This window comes from Microcaecilia unicolor, chromosome 7 (genome assembly GCF_901765095.1).
Source record: "Microcaecilia unicolor chromosome 7, aMicUni1.1, whole genome shotgun sequence".
Lineage (NCBI taxonomy): Eukaryota > Metazoa > Chordata > Amphibia > Gymnophiona > Siphonopidae > Microcaecilia > Microcaecilia unicolor.
Genome location: NC_044037.1, coordinates 122,556,521 through 122,578,658, shown reverse-complemented (window position 1 = coordinate 122,578,658; position 22,138 = coordinate 122,556,521). Strand labels below are relative to the sequence as shown.

The 22,138-nt window shown below is 51.6% G+C and overlaps 1 protein-coding gene across 3 annotated transcripts in view; it reads right to left on the bottom strand.

Annotated features, from left to right (window-relative positions):
* SRRM2 (serine/arginine repetitive matrix 2) overlaps positions 1-22,138 on the bottom strand; it is a 438,109-nt gene that overhangs the window by 224,859 nt on the left and 191,112 nt on the right. For all 3 annotated transcript variants that reach the window (XM_030209921.1, XM_030209923.1, XM_030209922.1), the window contains exon 9: positions 753-842. In XM_030209921.1, the coding sequence (XP_030065781.1) occupies positions 753-842 (90 nt within the window). The remainder of the gene's footprint in view (positions 1-752; positions 843-22,138) is intronic.

The window sequence follows — 22,138 nt, the reverse complement described above, 5'->3', positions numbered from 1 at the left end:
CAACTGTGGAACGCACTGGCTAAAGCCTTGAAAACCACTATGACCACTTAATCTTCAGAAAAACACTAAAAACTCACCTGTTTAAAAAGGCATACCTTACCGATCCAACAGAAATGACTGATCCCTGCGACACAACATCACTAAAGATCATAATGGACATTACACAACCCTTCTGCTGAACGAGTCTATTATGTGGTGCTACCACATAAACCTATCCTAACACATCACCACCTTGTATTTGTTTACCCCTTAGCCTGTAACACCTCTCCGGCGCTATGTAAGCCACATTGAGCCTGCAAACAGGTGGGAAAATGTGGGATACAAATGTAACAAATAAATAAATAAAGTATTTTAGACATGTGGTTCTGTGGGATGTTAATGCTATACCAGTGTTTCTCAACCCCATCCTTGAGGCACACCTAGCCAGTCAGATTTTCAGGATATCCATAGTGAATAGGACAACGCCACAGAAGAAGCAAATATGTACAAATGCATTTGATAGTAAAAAGACTAAGATAATCCTTGTGCGGTCTACATAATGTTGCATATACTATTCATAATGAATATACATGAGATAAATTTGTGTGCACTATCTATGCAATATATCTCATGCATATTTATTATGGGTATCCTGAAAAGCTGGTTGGGTATGATCCAAGGACAGGGTTGAGAACCACTGTGCTATACAGTTAGTTGAGTGGCAAGTACTCCTTATTCATTCCCATGTTAAATGTTACTCATATCTCACTCACCTGCTGCGTGAATCAGAAGAGGAGGAGGAGGAGCTGGAGGAGGAAGATAGATCATGCTGTTTCTTCTGAGGCACAGATGTACTGCGTGACCTAAGGACAAAATAAGGCTTTTAAAACCAAGTCAGCTATACCATCTAAATATACGCATTTATACAACTCCTGAGCAATTATATGAAAATCAGAGTAAAAGATTGGGGGGTGGGGGTGGGGGAAGAGGGGACAAAAGAAAGATTATTCATATAGTTATCCAGTGGAATTACCTAAAACGTGTGTGTATATATAACGCGTGTGTATATAGATAGACATAGATACAGATAGATATACACACATATATAGGTAATTTCCAATATAGCGAATGCTACATACCTGTAGAAGGTATTCTCCGAGGACAGCAGGCTGATTGTTCTCACTGATGGGTGACGTCCACGGCAACCCCTCCAATCGGAAAACTTTACTAGCAAAGGCCTTTGCTAGTCCTCACGCGCCCATGCGCACCGCGCATGCGCAGCCATCTTCCCGCCCGAACCGGCTCGTGTTTGTCAGTCCCATATGTAGCAAGACAAAACAAGGGAAGACAACTCCAAAGGGGAGGCGGGCGGGTTTGTGAGAACAAGAAGCCTGCTGTCCTCGGAGAATACCTTCTACAGGTATGTAGCATTCGCTTTCTCCGAGGACAAGCAGGCTGCTTGTTCTCACTGATGGGGTATCCCTAGCCCCCAGGCTCACTCAAAACAACAAACATGGTCAATTGGGCCTCGCAACGGCGAGGACATAACTGAGACTGACCTAACAATTTATCCAACTAACTGAGAGTGTAGCCTGGAACAGAATAAACATGGGCCTAGGGGGGTGGAGTTGGATTCTAAACCCCGAACAGATTCTGAAGCACTGACTGCCCGAACCGACTGTCACGTCGGATATCCTGCTGCAGCCAGTAATGAGATGTGAATGTGTGGACAGATGACCACGTCGCAGCTTTGCAGATCTCTTCAATAGTGGCTGACTTCAAGTGGGCCACTGACACTGCCATGGTTCTAACATTATGAGCCGTGACATGACCCTCAAGAGCCAGCCCAGCCTGGGCGTAAGTGAAGGAAATGCAATCTGCTAGCCAATTGGATATGATGCGTTTCCCCACAGCCACTCCCCTCCTGTTGGGATCAAAAGAAACAAACAATTGGGCGGACTGTCTGTTGGGCTGTGTCTACTCCAGATAGAAGGCCAATGCTCTTTTGCAGTCCAATGTGTGCAGCTGACGTTCAGCAGGGCAGGAATGAGGACGGGGAAAGAATGTTGGCAAGACAATTGACTGGTTCAGATGGAACTCCGACACAACCTTTGGCAAGAACTTAGGGTGAGTGCGGAGGACTACTCTGTTATGATGAAATTTGGTGTAAGGGGCCTGGGCTACCAGGGCCTGAAGCTCACTGACTCTACGAGCTGAAGTAACTGCCACCAAGAAAATGACCTTCCAGGTCAAGTACTTCAGATGGCAGGAGTTCAGTGGCTCAAAAGGAGGTTTCATCAGCTGGGTGAGAACGACATTGAGATCCCATGACACTGTAGGAGGTTTGACAGGGGGCTTTGACAAAAGCAAACCTCTCATGAAGCGAACAACTAAAGGCTGTCCTGAGATCGGCTTACCTTCCACACGGTAATGGTATGCACTGATTGCGCTAAGGTGAACCCTTACAGAGTTGGTCTTGAGACCAGACTCAGACAAGTACAGAAGGTATTCAAGCAGGGTCTGTGTAGTACAAGGATCTAGGGCCTTGCTGTCACACCAGACGGCAAACCTCCTCCATAGAAAGAAGTAACTCCTCTTAGTGGAATCTTTCCTGGAAGCAAGCAAGATGCGGGAGACACCCTCTGACAGACCCAAAGAGGCAAAGTCTACGCTCTCAACATCCAGGCCGTGAGAGCCAGAGTGGAGGTTGGGATGCAGAAGCGCCCCTTCGTCCTGTGTGATGAGGGTCGGAAAACACTCCAATCTCCACGGTTCTTCGGAGGACAACTCCAGAAAAAGAGAGAACCAGAACTGACGCGGCCAAAACGGAGCAATCAGAATCATGGTGCCTCGGTCTTGCTTGAGTTTCAACAAAGTCTTCCCCACCAGAGGTATGGGAGGATAAGCATACAGCAGACCTTCCCCCAGTCCAGGAGGAAGGCATCCGATGCCAGTCTGCCGGGGGCCTGAAGTCTGGAACAGAACTGAGGGACTTTGTGGTTGGCTCGAGATGCAAAGAGATCTACCAAGGGGGTGCCCCACACCTGGAAGATCTGGCGCACTACTCGGGAGTTGAGCGACCACTCGTGAGGTTGCATAATCCTGCTCAGTCTGTCGGCCAGACTGTTGTTTACGCCTGCCAGATATGTGACTTGGAGCAACATGCCGTGACGGCGAGCCCAGAGCCACATGCTGACGGCTTCCTGACACAGGGGGCGAGATCCGGTGCCCCCCTGCTTGTTGATGTAATACATGGCAACCTGGTTGTCTGTCTGAATTTGGATAATTTGGTGGGACAGCCGATCTCTGAAAGCCTTCAGAGCGTTCCAGACCGCTCGTAACTCCAGGAGATTGATCTGCAGATCGCGTTCCTGTAGGGACCAGCTTCCCTGGGTGTGAAGCCCATCGACATGAGCTCCCCACCCCAGGAGAGACGCATCCGTAGTCAGCACTTTTTGTGGCTGAGGAATTTGGAAAGGACGTCCCAGAGTCAAATTGGACCAAATCGTCCACCAATACAGGGAGTTGAGAAAACTCGTGGACAGATGGATCACGTCTTCTAGATCCCCGGCAGCCTGAAACCACTGGGAAGCTAGGGTCCATTGAGTAATCGCATGTGAAGGCGGGCCATGGGAGTCACATGAACTGTGGAGGCCATGTGGCCCAGCAATCTCAACATCTGCCGAGCTGTGATCTGCTGGGACGCTCGCACCCGCGAGACGAGGGGCAACAAGTTGTTGGCTCTCGTCTCTGGGAGATAGGCACGAGCCATCCGAGAATCCAGCAGAGCTCCTATGAATGCGAGTCTCTGTACTGGGAGAAGATGGGACTTTGGATAATTTATCACAAACCCCAGTAGCTCCAGGAGGCGAATAGTCATCTGCATGGACTGCAGAGTTCCTGCCTCGGATGTGTTCTTCACCAGCCAATCGTCGAGATAGGGGAACACGTGTACTCCCAGCCTGCGAAGTGCCGCTGCTACTACAGCCAGGCACTTTGTGAACACCCTGGGCGCAGAGGCGAGCCCAAAGGGCAGCACACAGTACTGGAAGTGACGTGTGCCCAGCTGAAATCGCAGATACTGTCTGTGAGCTGGCAGTATCGGGATGTGTGTGTAGGCATCCTTCAAGTCCAGAGAGCATAGCCAGTCGTTTTCCTGAATCATGGGAAGAAGGGTGCCCAGGGAAAGCATTCTGAACTTTTCCTTGACCAGATATTTGTTCAGGGCCCTTAGGTCTAGGATGGGATGCATCCCCCCTGTTTTCTTTTCCACAAGGAAGTACCTGGAATAGAATCCCAGCCCTTCTTGCCCGGATGGCACGGGCTCGACCGCACTGGCGCTGAGAAGGGCGGAGAGTCCCTCTGCAAGTACCTGCTTGTGCTGGAAGCTGTAAGATTGAGCTCCCGGTGGGCAATTTGGAGGTTTGGAGGCCAAATTGAGGGTGTATCCTTGCCGGACTATTTGAAGAACCCAACGGTCGGAGGTTATAAAAGGCCACCTTTGGTGAAAAACTTTCAACCTCCCCCCCGACCGGCAGATCGCCCGGCACTGACGCGTTGATGTCAGCTATGCTCTGCTGGAGCCAGTCAAAAGCTCGCCCCCTGCTTTTGCTGCGGAGCCGTGGGGCCTTGCTGAGGCGCATGCTGCTGACGAGAGCGAGCGCGCTGGGGCTTAGCCTGAGGTGCATGCTGCTGACAAGAGCGAGCGCGCTGGGGCTTAGCCTGGGCCGCAGGCTGTCGAGAAGGAGGATTGTACCTACGCTTACCAGAAGAGTAGGGAACAGTCTTCCTTCCCCCATAAAAACGTCTACCTGAGGAGGTAGATGCTGAAGGCTGCCGGCGGGAGAACTTGTCGAAAGCGGTATCCCGCTGGTGGAGCTGCTCTACCACCTGTTCGACTTTCTCTCCAAAAATGTTGTCCGCTCGGCAAGGGGAGTCCGCAATCCGCTGCTGGATCCTATTCTCCAGGTCGGAGGCACACAGCCATGAGAGTCTGCGCATCACCACACCTTGAGCAGCGGCCCTGGACGCAACATCAAAGGTATCATATACCCCTCTGGCCAGGAATTTTCTGCACGCCTTCAGCTGCCTGACCACCTCCTGAAATGGCTTGGCTTGCTCAGGAGGGAGCTTGTCCACCAAGCCCGCCAACTGCCGCACATTGTTCCGCATATGTATGCTCGTGTAGAGCTGGTAAGACTGGATTTTGGCCACGAGCATAGAAGAATGGTAGGCCTTCCTCCCAAAGGAGTCTAAGGTTCTAGAGTCCTTGCCCGGGGGCGCTGAAGCATGCTCCCTAGAACTCTTAGCCTTCTTTAGGGCCAGATCCACCACACCAGAGTCGTGAGGCAACTGAGTGCACATCAGCTCTGGGTCCCCATGGATCCGGTACTGGGACTCGATCTTCTTGGGAATGTGGGGATTACTTAGAGGCTTGGTCCAGTTCGTCAGCAATGTCTTTTTTAGGACATGATGCATGGGTACTGTGGACGCTTCCTTAGGTGGAGGAGGATAGTCCAGGAGCTCAAACATTTCAGCCCTGGGCTCGTCCTCCACAACCACCGGGAAGGGGATGGCCGTAGACATCTCCCGGACAAAGGCCGCAAAAGACAGACTCTCGGGAGGAGAAAGCTGCCTTTCAGGGGAGGGAGTGGGATCAGAAGGAAGGCCATCAGACTCCTCGTCAGAGAAATACCTGATGTCCTCCTCCTCCTCCTCCCACGAGGCCTCACCATCGGTATCAGACACAAGTTCATGAACCTGTGTCTGAAGCCGTGCCCGGCTCGACTCCGTGGAAACACGGCCACGGCGGGAGCATCGAGAGGTAGACTCCCTCGCCAGCACCGGTGAAGCTCCCTCCGCCGACATTGTCGGGGAGCCTTCCTGGGAGGCGACCGCAGTCGGTCCCGCAAGCGGCACCGATGTCTGAGACCTCAACCCGGGCAAGGGGCCAGCTGGCGCCTCACTCGACGGTACCGGTGGCGCAAGCACCCCCGGTACCGGAGGGGAAGGGCGCAACAGCTCTCCCAGGATCTCTGGGAGAACGGCCCGGAGACTCTCGTGCAGAGCGGCTGTGGAGAAAGACATGGAAGCCGATGCAGGCGTCGAGGTCAGAGTCTGTTCCGGGCGTGGAGGCTGTTCCGGGCTGTCCAAGGTGGAGCGCATCGACACCTCCTGAACAGAGGGTGAGCGGTCCTCTCGGTGCCGATGCCTACTGGGTGCCGACTCCCTCGGCGACCCAGAGCTCTCGGTACCGATGCGGGAAGGAGACCGGTGTCGATGCTTCTTTGACTTTTTCAAACGAAGCATGTCACCGGAATTTCCCGGTACCGACGAGGACGTAGAATCCAGCCGTCGCTTCCTCGGGGCCGAGGCCGAAGAAGGTCGGTCTCGGGGGGGGCTGTACCGCAGGAGCCCTCAGGGTAGGGGGAGATCCACCCGAAGGCTCACCGCCACCAGCAGGGGAATGGACAGCCCTCACCTGCACTCCAGTCGAAGCACCACCGTCCGACGACATCAGCACTAGTGGAGGTCCCGGTACCACCGACGCCGACGCAGCCTTTCGATGTCTCGGTACCGACGATGCAGAGATTCGATGCCGAGGTCAAAGGTCTTGAAGCTGTCGACGTCGATGCACTCGATGCCCCCGGTGCTGTTGCCGACGAAGAGCCCGAGAACAACACGTTCCACTGGGCCAATCTCGCTACTTGAGTCCTCTTCTGTAAAAGGGTGCAAAGACTACAGGCCTGTGGGTGGTGCCCAGCCCCCAGACACTGAAGACACGACGCGTGTATCTGTGAGCGAGATCACCCGGGCGCACTGGGTGCACTTCTTGAAGCCGCTGGGAGACTTTGATGACATGGGAGGAAAAATCACGCCGGCGAAATCAAAACTCGTAATGGCGATATAGGCACCAAAAATAGGGAGAGAAAAAACCCGAACCGAGGCCTCAAAAAAGGCCTACCCCAAAAGCGAAAGGAAACGTACGCGGGGCAAAAGCTGGAAGCACGGGAAAGGGGTAAAGACCGTAAAGGTCTTCTATTTTTTTTTTCAGCGAAAAACGCGAAGACGCGCGAGGGTCAACTTTGAGGGGCGCTAAACGGCGCAAAACACGACCGTCCGAAGCGCGGACAAAAGAAGACTGACGAACACGAGCCAGTTCGGGCGGGAAGACGGCCGCGCATGCGCGGTGCGCATCGGCGCGCGAGGACTAGCAAAGGCCTTTGCTAGTAAAGTTTTCCTATTGGAGGGGCTGCCGTGGACGTCACCCATCAGTGAGAACAAGCAGCCTGCTTGTCCTCGGAGAAAGATAGTTATGCAGGTACAAGCATATACGTTAAAATTAGAAATGGGCAACAATTACAAATTTTACTAGAAATTGTGGGATAAACAAAATTAACAAAAACCGAAAAGAATCAATACTTTAATGGCACTGCAAACTTGTATAGCTAAACTTTCAAAACTGTCATGCCTTTTAAAATTCTATTCACAGTTCAACCAGTTATTCAAACTAACAGTTCATTAGCATTTTCTGGCGTAAGTGTTGCCCCACATTTGTCTATAATATGATCAGCCACAGAAAACAAACATTCACAGGACACTGTCGCTGGCATTTCGAGATATTTTCTTGCTAAAGCTGACAAGGTACTTGTGACCTGGATTGGCCACTGTTGGAAACAGGATACTGAGCTAGACGGACCATTGATCTGACCCAGTACGGCTATTCTTATGCTCCTATGTCAAGGCTAGATAGGCGGGACCAGGACAGAAGGAAGGGGTCTGTGTCGCTGTTTTAAAAAGGTACAGAGGGACAGGGGAAAAGGGGGGGGGGGGGGGGGAAGAGGTGGAGGAAAAGATGACCTGACTTTGGGGGACGGGACAGGACGTACTTATACCCATCCACTTTGGGCTCAGACTCAGGTCCACCTCACAATGCTGTGTTAAAAATATCAAATATGTAAAAAGCATTAAAAAATTTGCTTATGAATAAATTTTAATGCGTTAACGTGTTAAATGCCCACCTCTAATTAAATTTTAGCAAGCTTTCCTGGCATCAGGTGCTGGCTTTCCATTGTCCAAAGTCAAGGTCTGAGAAGTCTGAACTATCAACTGGCACTAAAAAAAATCACTTTTGGAATCTTGCCAATTGGCTGAAGGGAAAATTAGGTTCTTACCTTGATAATTTTCTTTCCTTTAGTCACAGCAGATGGATCCATTAACTGGTGGGTTGTATCCGCCTACCAGCAGGTGGAGATAGAGAACACTGAAAGCACATGGTGTTCCTGGACGTCTAGTCCCCCACTACCTTCAGTATATGAAATTTCCAAAGCAGAGTGAATAAAAAAGGCAATATAAACTTTCCTCACAGGGAACAAATGCCCCTGAACCGGGGCAATAACCAAACAAAGAAGGAACGTTATCAACCTCCTGCAAAACAGCATGTAGAAACTCTGATAGCTTGTCTTCAAGTACTCCTGATGAGGCACAATGTCTGTATGCAACATCTGTACAAAAACTAAAGTCAGTCAGGGAGGGATCATGGATTCATCTGCTGTGACTAAAGGAAAGAAAATTATCAAGGTAAGAACCTAATTTTCCCTTGTCATCAACAGTAGATGAATCCATTAACTGATGGGATGTACAAAAGCACTCCCTAAGTAGGGTGGGAACAGGCAACTCTGCGAGCAAGCACTTGTGCTCCAAAATGCGCATCCTGCCGCGCTGCAAAATCCAGCCTGTAATGCCGCACAAACGAGAGCTGAGAAGCCCAGGTAGCCGCACGACAGATCTCTTGGAGAAAAGACACCCGTTACAGCCCACGAAGAGGAAATTGCCCTCGTAGAGTGTGCTTTAAACGCTTCAGGCGGCGACCGCCCTAAAGCAGATAAGCAGAAAAAACGAGTTCCTTAAGCCATCGGGCTATAGTGGCCTTAGACGCCGGAAACCCCCGTTGGGGACCTGCCAACAGAACAAATAAATGATCAGAATTCCTAAACTCATTTCACATCTGCAGATACTGCCACAAAGCCCTGCGGACATCCAAAAGGTGCAATTGCCCAAAGGAGTCCGGAAACTCCTCCTTAGAGAAGGAAGGAAGAAAGATGGGCTGGTTGAGGTGAAAAGCTGAAACCACCTTAGGCAGAAAAGAAGCCACCATATGAACAGTTACCCCAGATTCCGAGAACTGCAGAAAAGGATCCAGACAGGAAAGAGCCTGAAGCTCAGACACTTCAAGCCGACGTTATTGCCACTGAAAAAATTGTCTTGAGAGTCACATCCTTCTCAGGAGCCCGTTTAAGAGGCTCAAACAGAGATTGCTGGAGCACCTTCAACACAAGCCCCAGGTTCCAAGCCGGAGAGGGCGACCGCAAAGGAGGACAGAGATGAAGCACCCCTCTGAGAAAACGGAGAATATCTGGATGAGCAGCAAGGGGCAATCCGAAGACTTTTCCCCCGGAAGCAGGCCAACGCTGCCACTTGAACTCAAAGGGAATTGTAGGCCAGGCCCTTTTGTAGCCCATCCTGCAAAACGTCCAGAAAGAGCGAGACTGTCGCCAGAGTCGGTGAGATAGGACTTTGGTGTACACCACGCCTCAAAAATGCGCCAGATCCGAGCATAAGTCGCAGAGGTAGACCGTGTGCGAGCCTGGAAGAGCGTGGCAATAACCTTATTAGAATAGCCCTTGTCCCTCAATTGTGCCCTCTCAAGAGCCAGGCCGTAAGACCAAAGCGGCAAGGATCTTCCATAGTCACCGGACCCTGAACTAACAGGTTCGGAACCCGAGGCAAAGGAAGAGGCGTATCCACATACCACAGATGCCTTGGCTAATCCGGGGCAATGAGAATCACCAATCCTCGGTGCAGACGAATCCGAAGTAGAACTCGCCCTATCAAGGGCCAAGGAGGGAACGCATACAGGAGGCCCGAGGGCCAAGGTTGAGCCACAGCATCCAACCCCGCCGAGCGAGGATCTCACTTTCTGCTAAAAAAGCGAGGGACTTTGGCGTTTATGCTTGACGCCATGAGATTCAAGCCTGGAGTCCCCCATTTCGCACAAATCTGAAGAAAAACTTCATTTGCCATTTCCCATTCCGCTGGGTCGATTTGATGTCTGCAGAGGAAATCGGCTTGCACGTTGCTCTGACCGGCTATGTGAGCCGCGGACAGCAGCTCTAGGTGGCGCTCGGCCCAGTCGCTGATCTGAGACGCCTCCGCAGCCAGGGCCCTGCACTGAGTGCCGCCCTGACGATTGACGTAGGCCACTGCTGTCGTGTTGTCCGACAGAACTCGGACTGGAAGACCCTTCAGCGTCCTGTGGAAGGCCAGAAGAGCCTGAAATATCGCTCTCTGTTCCAAGCCATTGATGGACCATTCCACTTCAGCGGTGGACCACACACCCTAAGCATAGCGTCCCCTGCAATGAGCTCCCCAGCACAAAAGGCTGGCATTCATTATCACCAGACACCAAAAAGGAAGAGTCAGTGGCATCCCCTGCCGCAGCCTGTCGGAAAGCCACCAATCCATACTGCGCTGGGCTGCAGGAAGCCACCGTAGTCCGCGTTGGTATTCCTGGGAAATTGGAGACCATTGCTGAAGCAGAGCAAGCTGCAGCGGTTTCATGTGAGCTCTCGTCCAGGGAACCACCTCTATGGTGGCCGTCATCGATCCCAGAAGCTGAACAAAGTCCCAAGATCGAGCGCAAGGCATCCACAGGAGCAGGCGGACCTGATTTGAAGCTTGAGACGCCTGCTGTTGGGAAGAAAAACGAACCCCAAAGCCGTGTCAAACCAGACCCCCAAATACTCGGGAGACTGAGGGGGAATCAGGTGACTTTTGGGCATATTGACTACCCAGCCCAGAGTCTGAAGAACTGTAACAACTCTGGCTGTGGCAAATTGACTCTCGTCTGCCGAATCTGCTCTGAGCCAGTCGTCGAGATAAGGGTGAACTCTAATACCCTCTCGCCTGAGAAAGGCAGCCACTACCACCATGACCTTGGAAAAAATCCGAGGGGCAATCGCCAGGCCAAAAGGCAAGGTGTGAAACTGGAGATGTTGGCTCAATACCGCAAACCGGAGAAATCGCTCATGCGGCAGCCAAATGGGAATATACCAAATGGGTAGCAAGTACGCTACCTTGAGGTCCAGAGACGTGAGAAACTCTCCTGGTTGTACCGCCGCAATGATGGAGCGCAGGGTTTCCATGCAGAAGTGTCGCACTCCTAAGACCTCGTTGACTGTGCGTAAGTCGAGGATAGGTCTGAACGACCTGCCTTTTTGAGGCACCACAAAATAGATGGAGTAGCGACTGCAGCCGCGTTCGGCGGGAGGAAACGGAACCACCGCTCCGAGCTTCAGCAACACCTGCAAGGTCTCGTATACTCCGCCCGTAAGGAAAGGCCCGAGATATCAAAAGACTGCTTCAGCGCGGATTCCAGCCACCAGTCCTGCATATCTTTCAAAGCGACCCCTCCCTCCACTGGGAGATCAGTCATTTTAGTCACAGCCATGACTAAAGCATCCACTTTAGGCATCCCAAAGAGAGTCAACTGACTTTCCCTCAGGGGGCAAAGGTGACACATAGCTCTGGCCACCTTCAAGGGACTGTCAGGGTCAGACCATTGAGCTGAAATAAGCTCTTGGATGGAAGCATGCACGGGAAAAGCCTGAGAAGGCTTCTTAGTGCTAGCCATCCTAGGATTAATAGAAGAGCCATCCTAGGATTAATAGAAGAGGCAGCGCCCTCGTCAGTATCTTCATACAAAGGGCCTGTAAGGCATCAAAAATGAGAGCTGGTAGCTCGTCGCGGTGGAAAATCCGAACTGTTTTAGGGTCATCCAACTCCTGTGGCAAGCAGCCACCCTCATCTGGATCATCAGTCCGTGAGGGCCTGCCAGACCCCTCAGACTCACCGAAACTAGACCATGGGGAAGAACAGAGAGTCCCCCTCAGACGGGGTATTCACTCATCTACGCTTAGCGTCAGCCAAAAGCTCGGGGGAAGAAATAAAGTCTTCAGCAGACGCTGGGCTATCAAGAACCAGAGGCAACCCACACCGACAGGAATTGTCAGGACCCTCAGGCAGTGCTCTTTTTAACATAAAAGCCTTATGTATCAGCAGCACAAATTCAGGGGAAAAAAACTCACCCTGTACATCCGCCCCCACATTGGGGGAAGCGGAGGCAAAAGCGCCTCTAGAAACCTCGAAATGAGGCGTCCCCCTGCACTCAGACCCCACCGCACCCGCGAGGGTCGAGTCACGTGGCGCCTCCAAGATGGCGGCTACTGCCAACTCCGGCGGGCGGGAAGAATCACTGCCCGCCATGCTCGTGCCAGCATTAGCATCTAGGCAGCATGTGCTGCAAAGCCCCGCTGATGATCTGCGTTTCCCACAGTGGGAGCAGCGCTTAACCCCTTCAGCAGCCAACAAATATAGAAAACAAAATGGCGCCTTCGCGCCAAAACTTACCCCTCACAAAGCGCTGTCAGCGGGAACCTCCCCGGAGGAGCTGGGCACCACTCTCTCCTCAGGAGACCGAGTCAAACGAGCTGCGGTCAAGCTGAACCGAACCAGGAGCTCAGGAGAAAGCCTGTTTTTTTTTCTGTGAGGAAAGTTAGAGGCAGGCAGCCACAGAGGAACTCTGGGAGGAGGGGGAATGGGGTAAGGCAGGAACAGGGAAAGTGAATGAGACATACCTGTAGCAGGTGTTCTCCGAGGACAGCAGGCTGATTGTTCTCACGAGTGGGTGACGTCCGCGGCAGCCCCCACCAACCGGAAGAAGATTCGCGGGCGGTCTGCACGCAGGGCACGCCCACCGCGCATGCGCGGCTGTCTTCCCGCCCGTGCGCGACCGTTCCCGCCAGTTGAATGACAAGCAAAAATGATGAAAACGCAACTCCAAAGGGGAGGAGGGAGGGTAGGTGAGAACAATCAGCCTGCTGTCCTCGGAGAACACCTGCAACAGGTATGTATCATTCACTTTCTCAGAGGACAAGCAGGCTGCTTGTTCTCACGACTGGGGTATCCCTAGCTCTCAGGCTCACTCAAAACAAGAACCCAGGTCAATTGAACCTCGCAACGGCGAGGATACAACAGAAAATTGACCTACGAAGAACAACTAACAGAGTGCAGCCTGACCAGAATAAATGCGGGTCCTGGAGGGTGGAGTTGGATTTACACCCCAAACAGATTCTGCAGCACCGACTGCCCGAACCGACTGTCGCGTCGGGTATCCTGCTGGAGGCAGTAATGTGATGTGAATGTGTGGACAGATGAGCACGTCGCAGCCTTGCAAATCTCTTCAATAGTGGCTGACTTCAAGTGGGCCACTGACGCTGCCATGGCTCTAACACTATGAGCCGTGACATGACCCTCAAGAGCCAGCCCAGCCTGGGCGTAAGTGAAGGAAATGCAATCTGCTAGCCAATTGGAGATGCTGAGTTTCCCGACAGCGACCCCGAGCCTGTTAGGGTCGAAAGAAACAAACAATTGGGCGGACTGTCTGTGGGGCTGTGTCCGCTCCAAGTAGAAGGCCAATGCTCTTTTGCAGTCCAATGTGTGCAACTGACGTTCAGCAGGGCGGGTATGCGGCCTGGGGAAGAATGTTGGCAAGACAATTGACTGGTTAAGATGGAACTCCGACACCACCTTCGGCAGGAACTTTGGGTGGGTGCGGAGCACTACTCTGTTGTGATGAAATTTGGTATATGGAGCGTGAGCTACCAGGGCTTGAAGCTCACTGACCCTACGAGCTGAAGTAACTGACACCAAGAAAATGACCTTCCAGGTCAAGTACTTCAGATGGCAGGTATTCAGTGGCTCAAAAGGAGGTTTCATCAGCTGGGTGAGGACGACGTTGAGATCCCATGACACTGCAGGAGGCTTGATAGGGGGCTTTGACAGAAGCAAGCCTCTCATGAATCGAATGACTAAAGGCTCTCCAGAGATGGCTTTACCTTCCACACAATAATGGTAAGCACTAATCGCACTAAGGTGATTCCTTACTGAGTTGGTCTTGAGGCCTGACTCTGATAAGTGCAGAAGGTATTCAAGCAGGTTCTGTGCAGGACAAGAACGAGGTTCTAGGGCCTTGCTCTCACACCAAATGACAAACCTCCTCCACTTGAAAAGGTAACTCTTTTTAGTGGAATCCTTCCTAGAGGCAAGCAAGACACGGGAGACACCCTCCGACAGACCCAACGCAGCGAAGTCTACGCCCTCAACATCCAGGCCGTGAAAGCCAGAGACTGAAGGTTGGGGTGCAGCAACGCTCCGTCGTTCTGCAAAATGAGAGTCGGAAAACACTCCAATCTCCACGGTTCTTCTGAGGACAACTCCAGAAGAAGAGGGAACCAGATCTGACGGGGCCAAAAAGGCGCTATCAGAATCATGGTGCCGCGGTCTTGCTTGAGCTTCAGTAAGGTCTTCCCCACCAAAGGTATGGGAGGATAAGCATACAGGAGGCCGGTCCCCCAATGAAGGAGAAAGGCATCCGACGCTAGCCTGCCGTGTGCCTGAAGTCTGGAACAGAACAGAGGCAGCTTGTGGTTGGTCTGAGAGGCGAAAAGGTCCACCGAGGGGGTGCCCCACTCTCGGAAGATCTTGCGTACCACTCTGGAATGGAGCGACCACTCGTGCGGTTGCATGACTCTGCTCAGTCTGTCGGCCAGACTGTTGTTTACACCTGCCAGGTATGTGGCTTGGAGGAGCATGCCGAACTGGCAAGCCCAACGCCACATCCCGACGGCTTCCCGACACAAGGGGTGAGATCCGGTGCCCCCCTGCTTGTTGGTGTAATACATTGCAACCTGATTGTCTGTCCGAATTTGGATAATTTGGCAGGACAGCCGATCTCTGAAAGCCTTCAGTGCGTTCCAGATCGCTCGGAGCTCCAGGAGGTTGATCTGCAGATCCTTTTCCTGGAGGGACCACAGACCCTGGGTGTGAAGCCCATCGACATGAGCTCCCCACCCCAGGCGAGATGCATCCGTCGTCAGCACTTTCGTGGGCTGTGGAATTTGGAATGGACGTCCCAGGGTCAAATTGGTCCGAATGGTCCACCAGAGCAGTGAAGTGCGGCAACTGGTGGAGAGGCGGATGACATCTTCTAGATTCCCGGTGGCTTGGAACCACTGGGAAGCTAGGGTCCATTGAGCAGATCTCATGTGAAGACGAGCCATGGGAATCACATGGACTGTGGAGGCCATATGACCTAGAAGTCTCAACATCTGCCGAGCTGTGACCTGCTGAGACGTTCTGGTCTGCGAAGCCAGGGACAGGAGGTTGTTGGCCCTCGCTTCGGGAAGGAAGGCCTGAGCCGTCTGGGTATTCAGCAGAGCTCCTATGAATTCCAGAGACTGGGTTGGCTGGAGATGGGACTTTGGGTAATTTATCACAAACCCCAGCAGCTCCAGGAGTTGAATAGTGCACTGCATGGACCGGAGGGCTCCTGCCTCCGAGGTGTTCTTGACCAGCCAATCTTCGAGATATGAGAACACGTGCACTCCCAACTTGCGTAGATACGCCGCCACCACCACGAGGCACTTTGTAAACACCCGTGGGGCAGAGGCGAGCCCAAAGGGCAGCACACAATACTGAAAGTGCCGTGCGCCCAGGCGGAATCTGAGATACTGTCTGTGAGCTGGCAGTATCGGGATGTGAGTGTAAGCGTCCTTTAAATCCAGGGAACATAGCTAATCGTTTTTCTGAATCATTGGCAGAAGGGTGCCCAAGGAAAGCATCCTGAACTTTTCTTTGACCAGGAATTTGTTCAGGCCTCTCAGGTCTAGGATGGGGCGCATCCCCCCTGTTTTCTTTTCCACAAGGAAGTACCTGGAATAGAATCCCTGCCCTTCCTGCCCGGGTGGTACGGGCTCGACCGCATTGGCGCTGAGAAGGGCGGAGAGTTCCTCTGCAAGTACCTGCTTGTGATGGGAGCTGAAGGATTGAGCTCCCGGAGGACAATTTGGTGGAAGGGAGGCCAAATTTAGGGCGAATCCGCACCGCACTATTTGGAGAACCCACTGGTCGGAGGTTATGAGAGGCCACCTTTGGTGAAAAAATTTTAACCTCCCTCTGACCGGCAGATCGTCCGGCACGGACACTTTGAGGGCGGCTATGTTCCCGTGGATCCAGTCAAAAGCCCGTCCCCGGCTTTTGCTGTGGAGGCGCAGGGGGCTGCTGAGGCGCAGGGGGCTGCTTAGGCGCACGCTGTTGACGATAATGAGCGCGCTGGGGCTGTCCCTGTGCCTGTCGAGGCCTTCGGGCCAGCTGGGTGTACCTACGCTTGGCAAAAGCATAGGGCGCAGCCTGCCGGGCCCGGAAAAAACGTCCACCTGCTGAGGTGGATGCTGAAGGCGCCCGGTGGGAGAGCTTGTCGAGGGCGGTTTCCCGCTGATGCAGTTGGTCCACCAGCTGCTCGACCTTCTCGCCAAAAATATTATCCCCCGGCAAGGGACGTCGGCCAGTCTCTGCTGGGTGCGGTTGTCCAGGTCAGAGGCACGCAGCCATGAGAGCCTGCGCATCACTATACCTTGGGCCGCAGCACGAGATTCCACGTCACAGGTGTCATAGATACCCCTGGACAGGAACTTTCTGCACGCCTTCAGCTGCCTGACCACCTCCTGATAAGGCCTGGACTGCTCCGGCGGGAGCTTATCAACCAGGTCCGCCAGTTGCTTCACAGTGTTCCGCATGTGGATGCTCGTGTAGAGCTGGTAAGATTGGATGCGGGTCACGAGCATGGAAGATTGGTAGGCCTTCCTCCCAAATGAGTCCAGAGTGCGAGACTCCCGCCCCGGGGGCGCCGAGGCTGTATCCCTCGAACTCCGTGCCCTCTTGAGAGCAGAATCCACGACCGTCGAGTCATGGGGCAATTGGGGCCACATTAACTCTGGGTCCGAGTGGATTCTGTACTGGGACTCTGCTTTCTTGGGAATGGTGGGATTAGATAATGGCCTCATCCAGTTCCGAAGCAGTGTCTCTTTGAGGACATTGTGCAACGGTACCGTGGAGGACTCTCTAGGTGGTGATGGATAGTCGAGGACCTCGAGCATCTCAGCCCTCGGCTCATCCACAGAGACCACGGGGAAGGGAATGCAAATAGACATGTCCCTTACAAAGGAGGCAAAGGAGAGGCTCTCAGGAGGCGAGAGCTTCCTCTCCGGTGAAGGCGTGGGGTCAGAGGGAAGGCCCACAGACTCCTCTGAGGAGAAATATCTGGGGTCCTCCTCTTCCCCCCACGAGGCCTCTTCCTCGGTATCGGACATAAGCTCATGTAGCTGAGTCCTTAACCGGGCCCGGCTCGACGTCGAGGCTCCGAGGCCTCGGTGTCGTTGAGCGGTGGACTCCAGTGCCGGTGGGGACGAAGCTCCTTCCATCGACGTCGACTCCACCTGCGTGGCGGTCGAGACCGGCGCCGCAAGCGGCGACGGTGTCAAAGGCCTCGGCACCGTGCTAGAGCTCGCCGGCGCCACACTCAACGGCGCCGAGGGCGCAAGCACCCCCGGCGCCGGCACAGCCTGGCGCATCAGCCCTTCCAGGATCCCCAGAAGAATGGCTCGGAGGTACTCGTCTAGGCCCGCTGTCGGGAAAGACGGGGGGGCCGGTTGAGGCGTCGGTGCCGGAAGCTGCTCGGGTCCAGGAGACTGCACCGAAGTGCTGGGACTCTGACGCGTCGGTACCTCCTCTACCGAGGGGGACCTCTCCTCTCGACGTGGACGCTTCGGCGTCGACTCCTCTCCGGCACCGAGGGCCGGGCGCACCGATGGGGACCGATGACGGTGCTTTTTCTGTTTTTTGCGGTGCCCGTCATCGGCGCCCGGTGGAACGGAGGAGGAGGAGGTCGATCCCCCTCGGTCTCGAGGGGCCAGGTCAGACAGGGTTCGGTCCCGAGGGCCATGGGCAGAGGGAGTGACCGGGGCCGATTGCCCACGCGGCCTCTCACCCCTACCGTCACCGGAGGACCGGCGGGCCGATGGGACCTGTACTCCTGGGGTCGATGCCATCGGTGCCGATTTCGCGGACATCGATACCGGTACCGAAGAACCGGCCATCGATACCGATGCCGTCGAGGTCGACGTCGAGGGGCCGGCGCAAGTTCCAAAAAGACGGTCCCGAAGAACTTGCCTCGCAACCTGAGTCCGTTTCCGGAGACCAAGACACAAAGAATACGACTTGATATTGTGCTCCGGCCCGAGGCACTGGAGGCACCAAGCGTGGGTGTCGGTCTGCGAGATAGGCCGGCCGCACCGACCACACTTCTTAAATCCACTCGGGGACATCGACGGAAAAATCGCATCGGCGAAGTTAAAGTCGTCGATGGTGGCGGTAAATCACACCTCGAAAAATAAATCGACCGCGCGGCCACAAGGCCGCAACGCGACGCCCCCGCTAGAAAACGAGGGAAAAATACAAGCGCGTTCTCTCTCTCTCTTTTTTTTTTTTTTTTTAAAGAAAATAAAAAGGTCTGGAACGCGCGGTAACCAGAAACAAAAAATAACAAATTCGCGAACCACGCGACGGTTTTCCGGGGCTGACTAAGAGAGAGCGGCGACGCACGACTCTCTCCAGCGCGGAAAAGAAAAGACTGGCGGGAACGGTCGCGCACGGGCAAGAAGACGGCCGCGCATGCGCGGTGGGCGTGCCCTGCGTGCGGACCGCCCACGAAGCTTCTTCCAGTTGGTGGGGGCTGCCGCGGACTTCACCCAGTCGTGAGAACAAGCAGCCTGCTTGTCCTCGGAGAAAACCAAGTATGCCTTTAAAGTGGGCACCACCAGCCACAACACCCCCTGCTCTACTGGCAAAGCACAAGAGCCACCCCAGACAGAAATCCAGGAGCTGAGAAGCGACATCCACACCAGCTGGGAGATAGAGATATACTGAAGGCAGAGGGGGCTGGGCGTCCTGGAACACCATGTGCTTTCAGTGTTCTCTATCTCCACCTGCTGGTAAGCGGATACAATCCATCACTTAATGGATACATCTGCTGTTGATGACAAGGAACAATATTTTTAGTCTACCAGTTAAATACACAAGACTTAAATGCAGTCAGCTATGATTGTGCTTCCAAATCTAGCCAGTAAAGATTAATCTTAAGACTGAAAAAGATTTTCTGCTGAAAATCATCCTAACTTAAACACTCAGCCTATCTTTTGAAAAATAACTTCTTAGAGGGATAATTTTATATGCAACTTAAACATATAGATAATTTTACAAGGTCTAGTAAGTGGTTATGTAAAATTCTCCAGGGGTATATGCACATAAAAAAAGGTACTTAGGAAACACAGCATGTTCTTTTATGCAATAAATGCACAGGAATTCCTGGGAGCAGAGAATAGGCAGAGTTGGACAAGACCTACATTTATGCACATATTCATAAAATATATTCCTATGTGCTGATTCTTATCACACACAAGGTTACTCTTACCTGGGAGCACCTGTAGCTCTGTGTGGGAATTTTTGGTGAGGCAATTTTATAAAAGACACATAGGCACACATGCTGCCTTTATAAAATACATACAAACAGAGCATAAGAGGGATTTTTTTTTTTTTTTTAAGTAGGAGGTGGGCAATTAATGTGTTAAAATTTTGATGCAGAAAAAAAAATATATATATATATAATGCTGAGTAGCATTTTTATGCTGTCCTGCCCCTCCCCCGCGTTTACCTCCTATTTAGTTTCGGTTCCAGATCTGTCTCTGCACTTCAAGTCTCATTATAGAGCTCCAATAGCTTCTTTTGTTAACTCCAGGCCTCAGGGGCTCCAACAGGAGAAAGCTGTGAGTGAGGCGATGTCACTGAGTGAGCACATGGTCAGCAATGCTGGAGAGGAGGTGGCAGTGTTAGCAGTGTGTGTTAGCGTTGACAACTTAAGCACAAGGTCAGCAGTGCTGGAGGGGAGGTGGTAGTGTTAGCGTCGCAAGTACATGGTCAGCGGCAGCACAGGAGGCAGCGGCAGTGTCAGGGAGTTCTAAGCTGAGCAGTGTGAGCACATGGTTAGTGCTGGAGGAGGCAGTGACCTAAGCACATGATCATAGTGCCGGAGAGCAAGCAGTTGAGGGAAGAGTGGATGCTGCATCATTTTAGTAGCCTGTTCACATCCTTCCAAGGAAAAGCCCATTTTAATCTCTTTCATCTCCACCTTACTAACCCTGCTGTAATCAGTATGAAAATCCATGTCCCAAATTATTATTATTATTGCATTACGTTCACCTCCTTTTACTTTGTCTGCTTACATGTGATTGGAATAAGTGGTAAGCAAGAAGTCTTTCCCCGAAGGTCCTGGCACTTCTCTCCACCCCACCCCCTCCAGTACCAAGCCCCCATCCCCCCTTCCATCAAATATTAAACTTCCTAGATCAGAGAATAGTAGAAAATAGTAGTGATAAGAAGTGTGCAGCCAACGATGCTAAAAAAGTTGGCTGAGCATGTGTTCCCCTTCCAAAAGGATGTCTGGGTTGACGTTGGAAATTGGAAAGTATGTGCAGGATTTTAATCAGCCATGCTGAATACTTGGTTCAAAGGATGTTTGACTCAGTCAGTTCTAAAGATGATACTGAGCTGTATCCCACAGAGATTTAACGCTGCTGATCGTTTTGCTGAACAGGTCAGCCCTTACTCCAGAAAATGCTAATGAACTGATAGGTCTGAATAACTGGTCAAACCATGAATAGAAGTTTAAAAGGCATATGACAGTTTTGAAAGTTTAAATTACAGTATCAATAAAGTATTGATTTTCACTTCAGTTTCAGTATTATTTTGTTGGAATTACACTTTATGGCCTAAAATGCATGCTGGCTTTAACAGCATGATTAATTGCAATTAAAGTTTTTAATTGTTGTCCACCCTTATTTCTTAGGAAAATATTTTTAAGGCAAGAGGAAGCAAAGCACCATGGACTTCTCACCTTATGCATCTTTTTTTAAAATCATTTTTATTAAGGGTAACACAGAAGTAACATTTCCAAAATACCAAGATCACAAAAACACAATTTTTCAACTATCCCAGTACAATCATGAAGAAAAGTACCCAAGATTTTTTAATAACCCCAAAAGCCAAACCCCTCCCCCCTTACCTCCGACTGTCTCTAATCAAACCCAACCAACTTCAATATGCATACAAATTAGTATTTTATATTGAACTTCCCATAATGCAGCATTTGTAATGATAGCAGTAGTCCCTTTCAAACAAGACTGAATCCGGGCAGCAGACACGTTGATTCTCAAGTCTTTACTCCACAATGAAGCCAAAGATGTATAAACTTATAGGTTCCCACAACTCATGTGATGACGTCGTATTGGGACATATTGTTAAGCTTCTAGGCTCAATGTTGATGAAAGGGAATACCGAGACTCTTCTGTTAAGCTGGCAGGCAGTAGGGATGCTACATGGTGTTGCAACTATGTATAAGCAAATATTGCAGTCTGCACAAATGAATATTCTTCACAGAACAAAATAAATGATTTGCATTTTCCAGATTCATGAAGTACATGAAACAAGTATTGTAACCCCTGTTTCCACTTTCTAAACACCAAGTCGGTTATGCCAGGCAAGAAGGCTCCATTATCTTGGATTGGTAGCAAGTGAGGTGGCAGAACAGAGCTTAAGACTTATATTAATCCAAAGCCAAGCAATGACAAGAGGGCAGATAAAACAACAGATACTACAATTGTTCCCTGTTTGCTCGAAGTGGGGTATGCAACATATAAGCCGTGTTTCTGCCACAGTATGTGAAAAGTGTGAAGCATTGCAAAAGCAGGTCATTTAAATGACGCAGAGCACATGCCAACGCAAAAAGACATAACTCAAGGAGCCCCAATCCACCCTTATCCTTTGATAAAGTACGTTTCACCAAGGGAAGGCGTGCTCGTTTTCCACTCCACAGATAAGCAGTCAATAGTTTCTTTTAAAATCTGTTCTGTGGAAGCCACCAACATAATCGGGAGCATTTGTAATAAATATAACCATTGTGGAACTAGAATCATAGACAGGGGAAAGGAGCCCCATAGGCATAATTTGAATCTTGTGGATTCTATCAAGGGGTGAACATTATCATCATAAAGTTTGGTGAGGTCTTGTGGTAAATTAATGCATAAGTATTTTATAAAATTTGGAGCCCATTGAAGAGGGAAATTCCCTACCCAGTCATCTCGTATCTCAG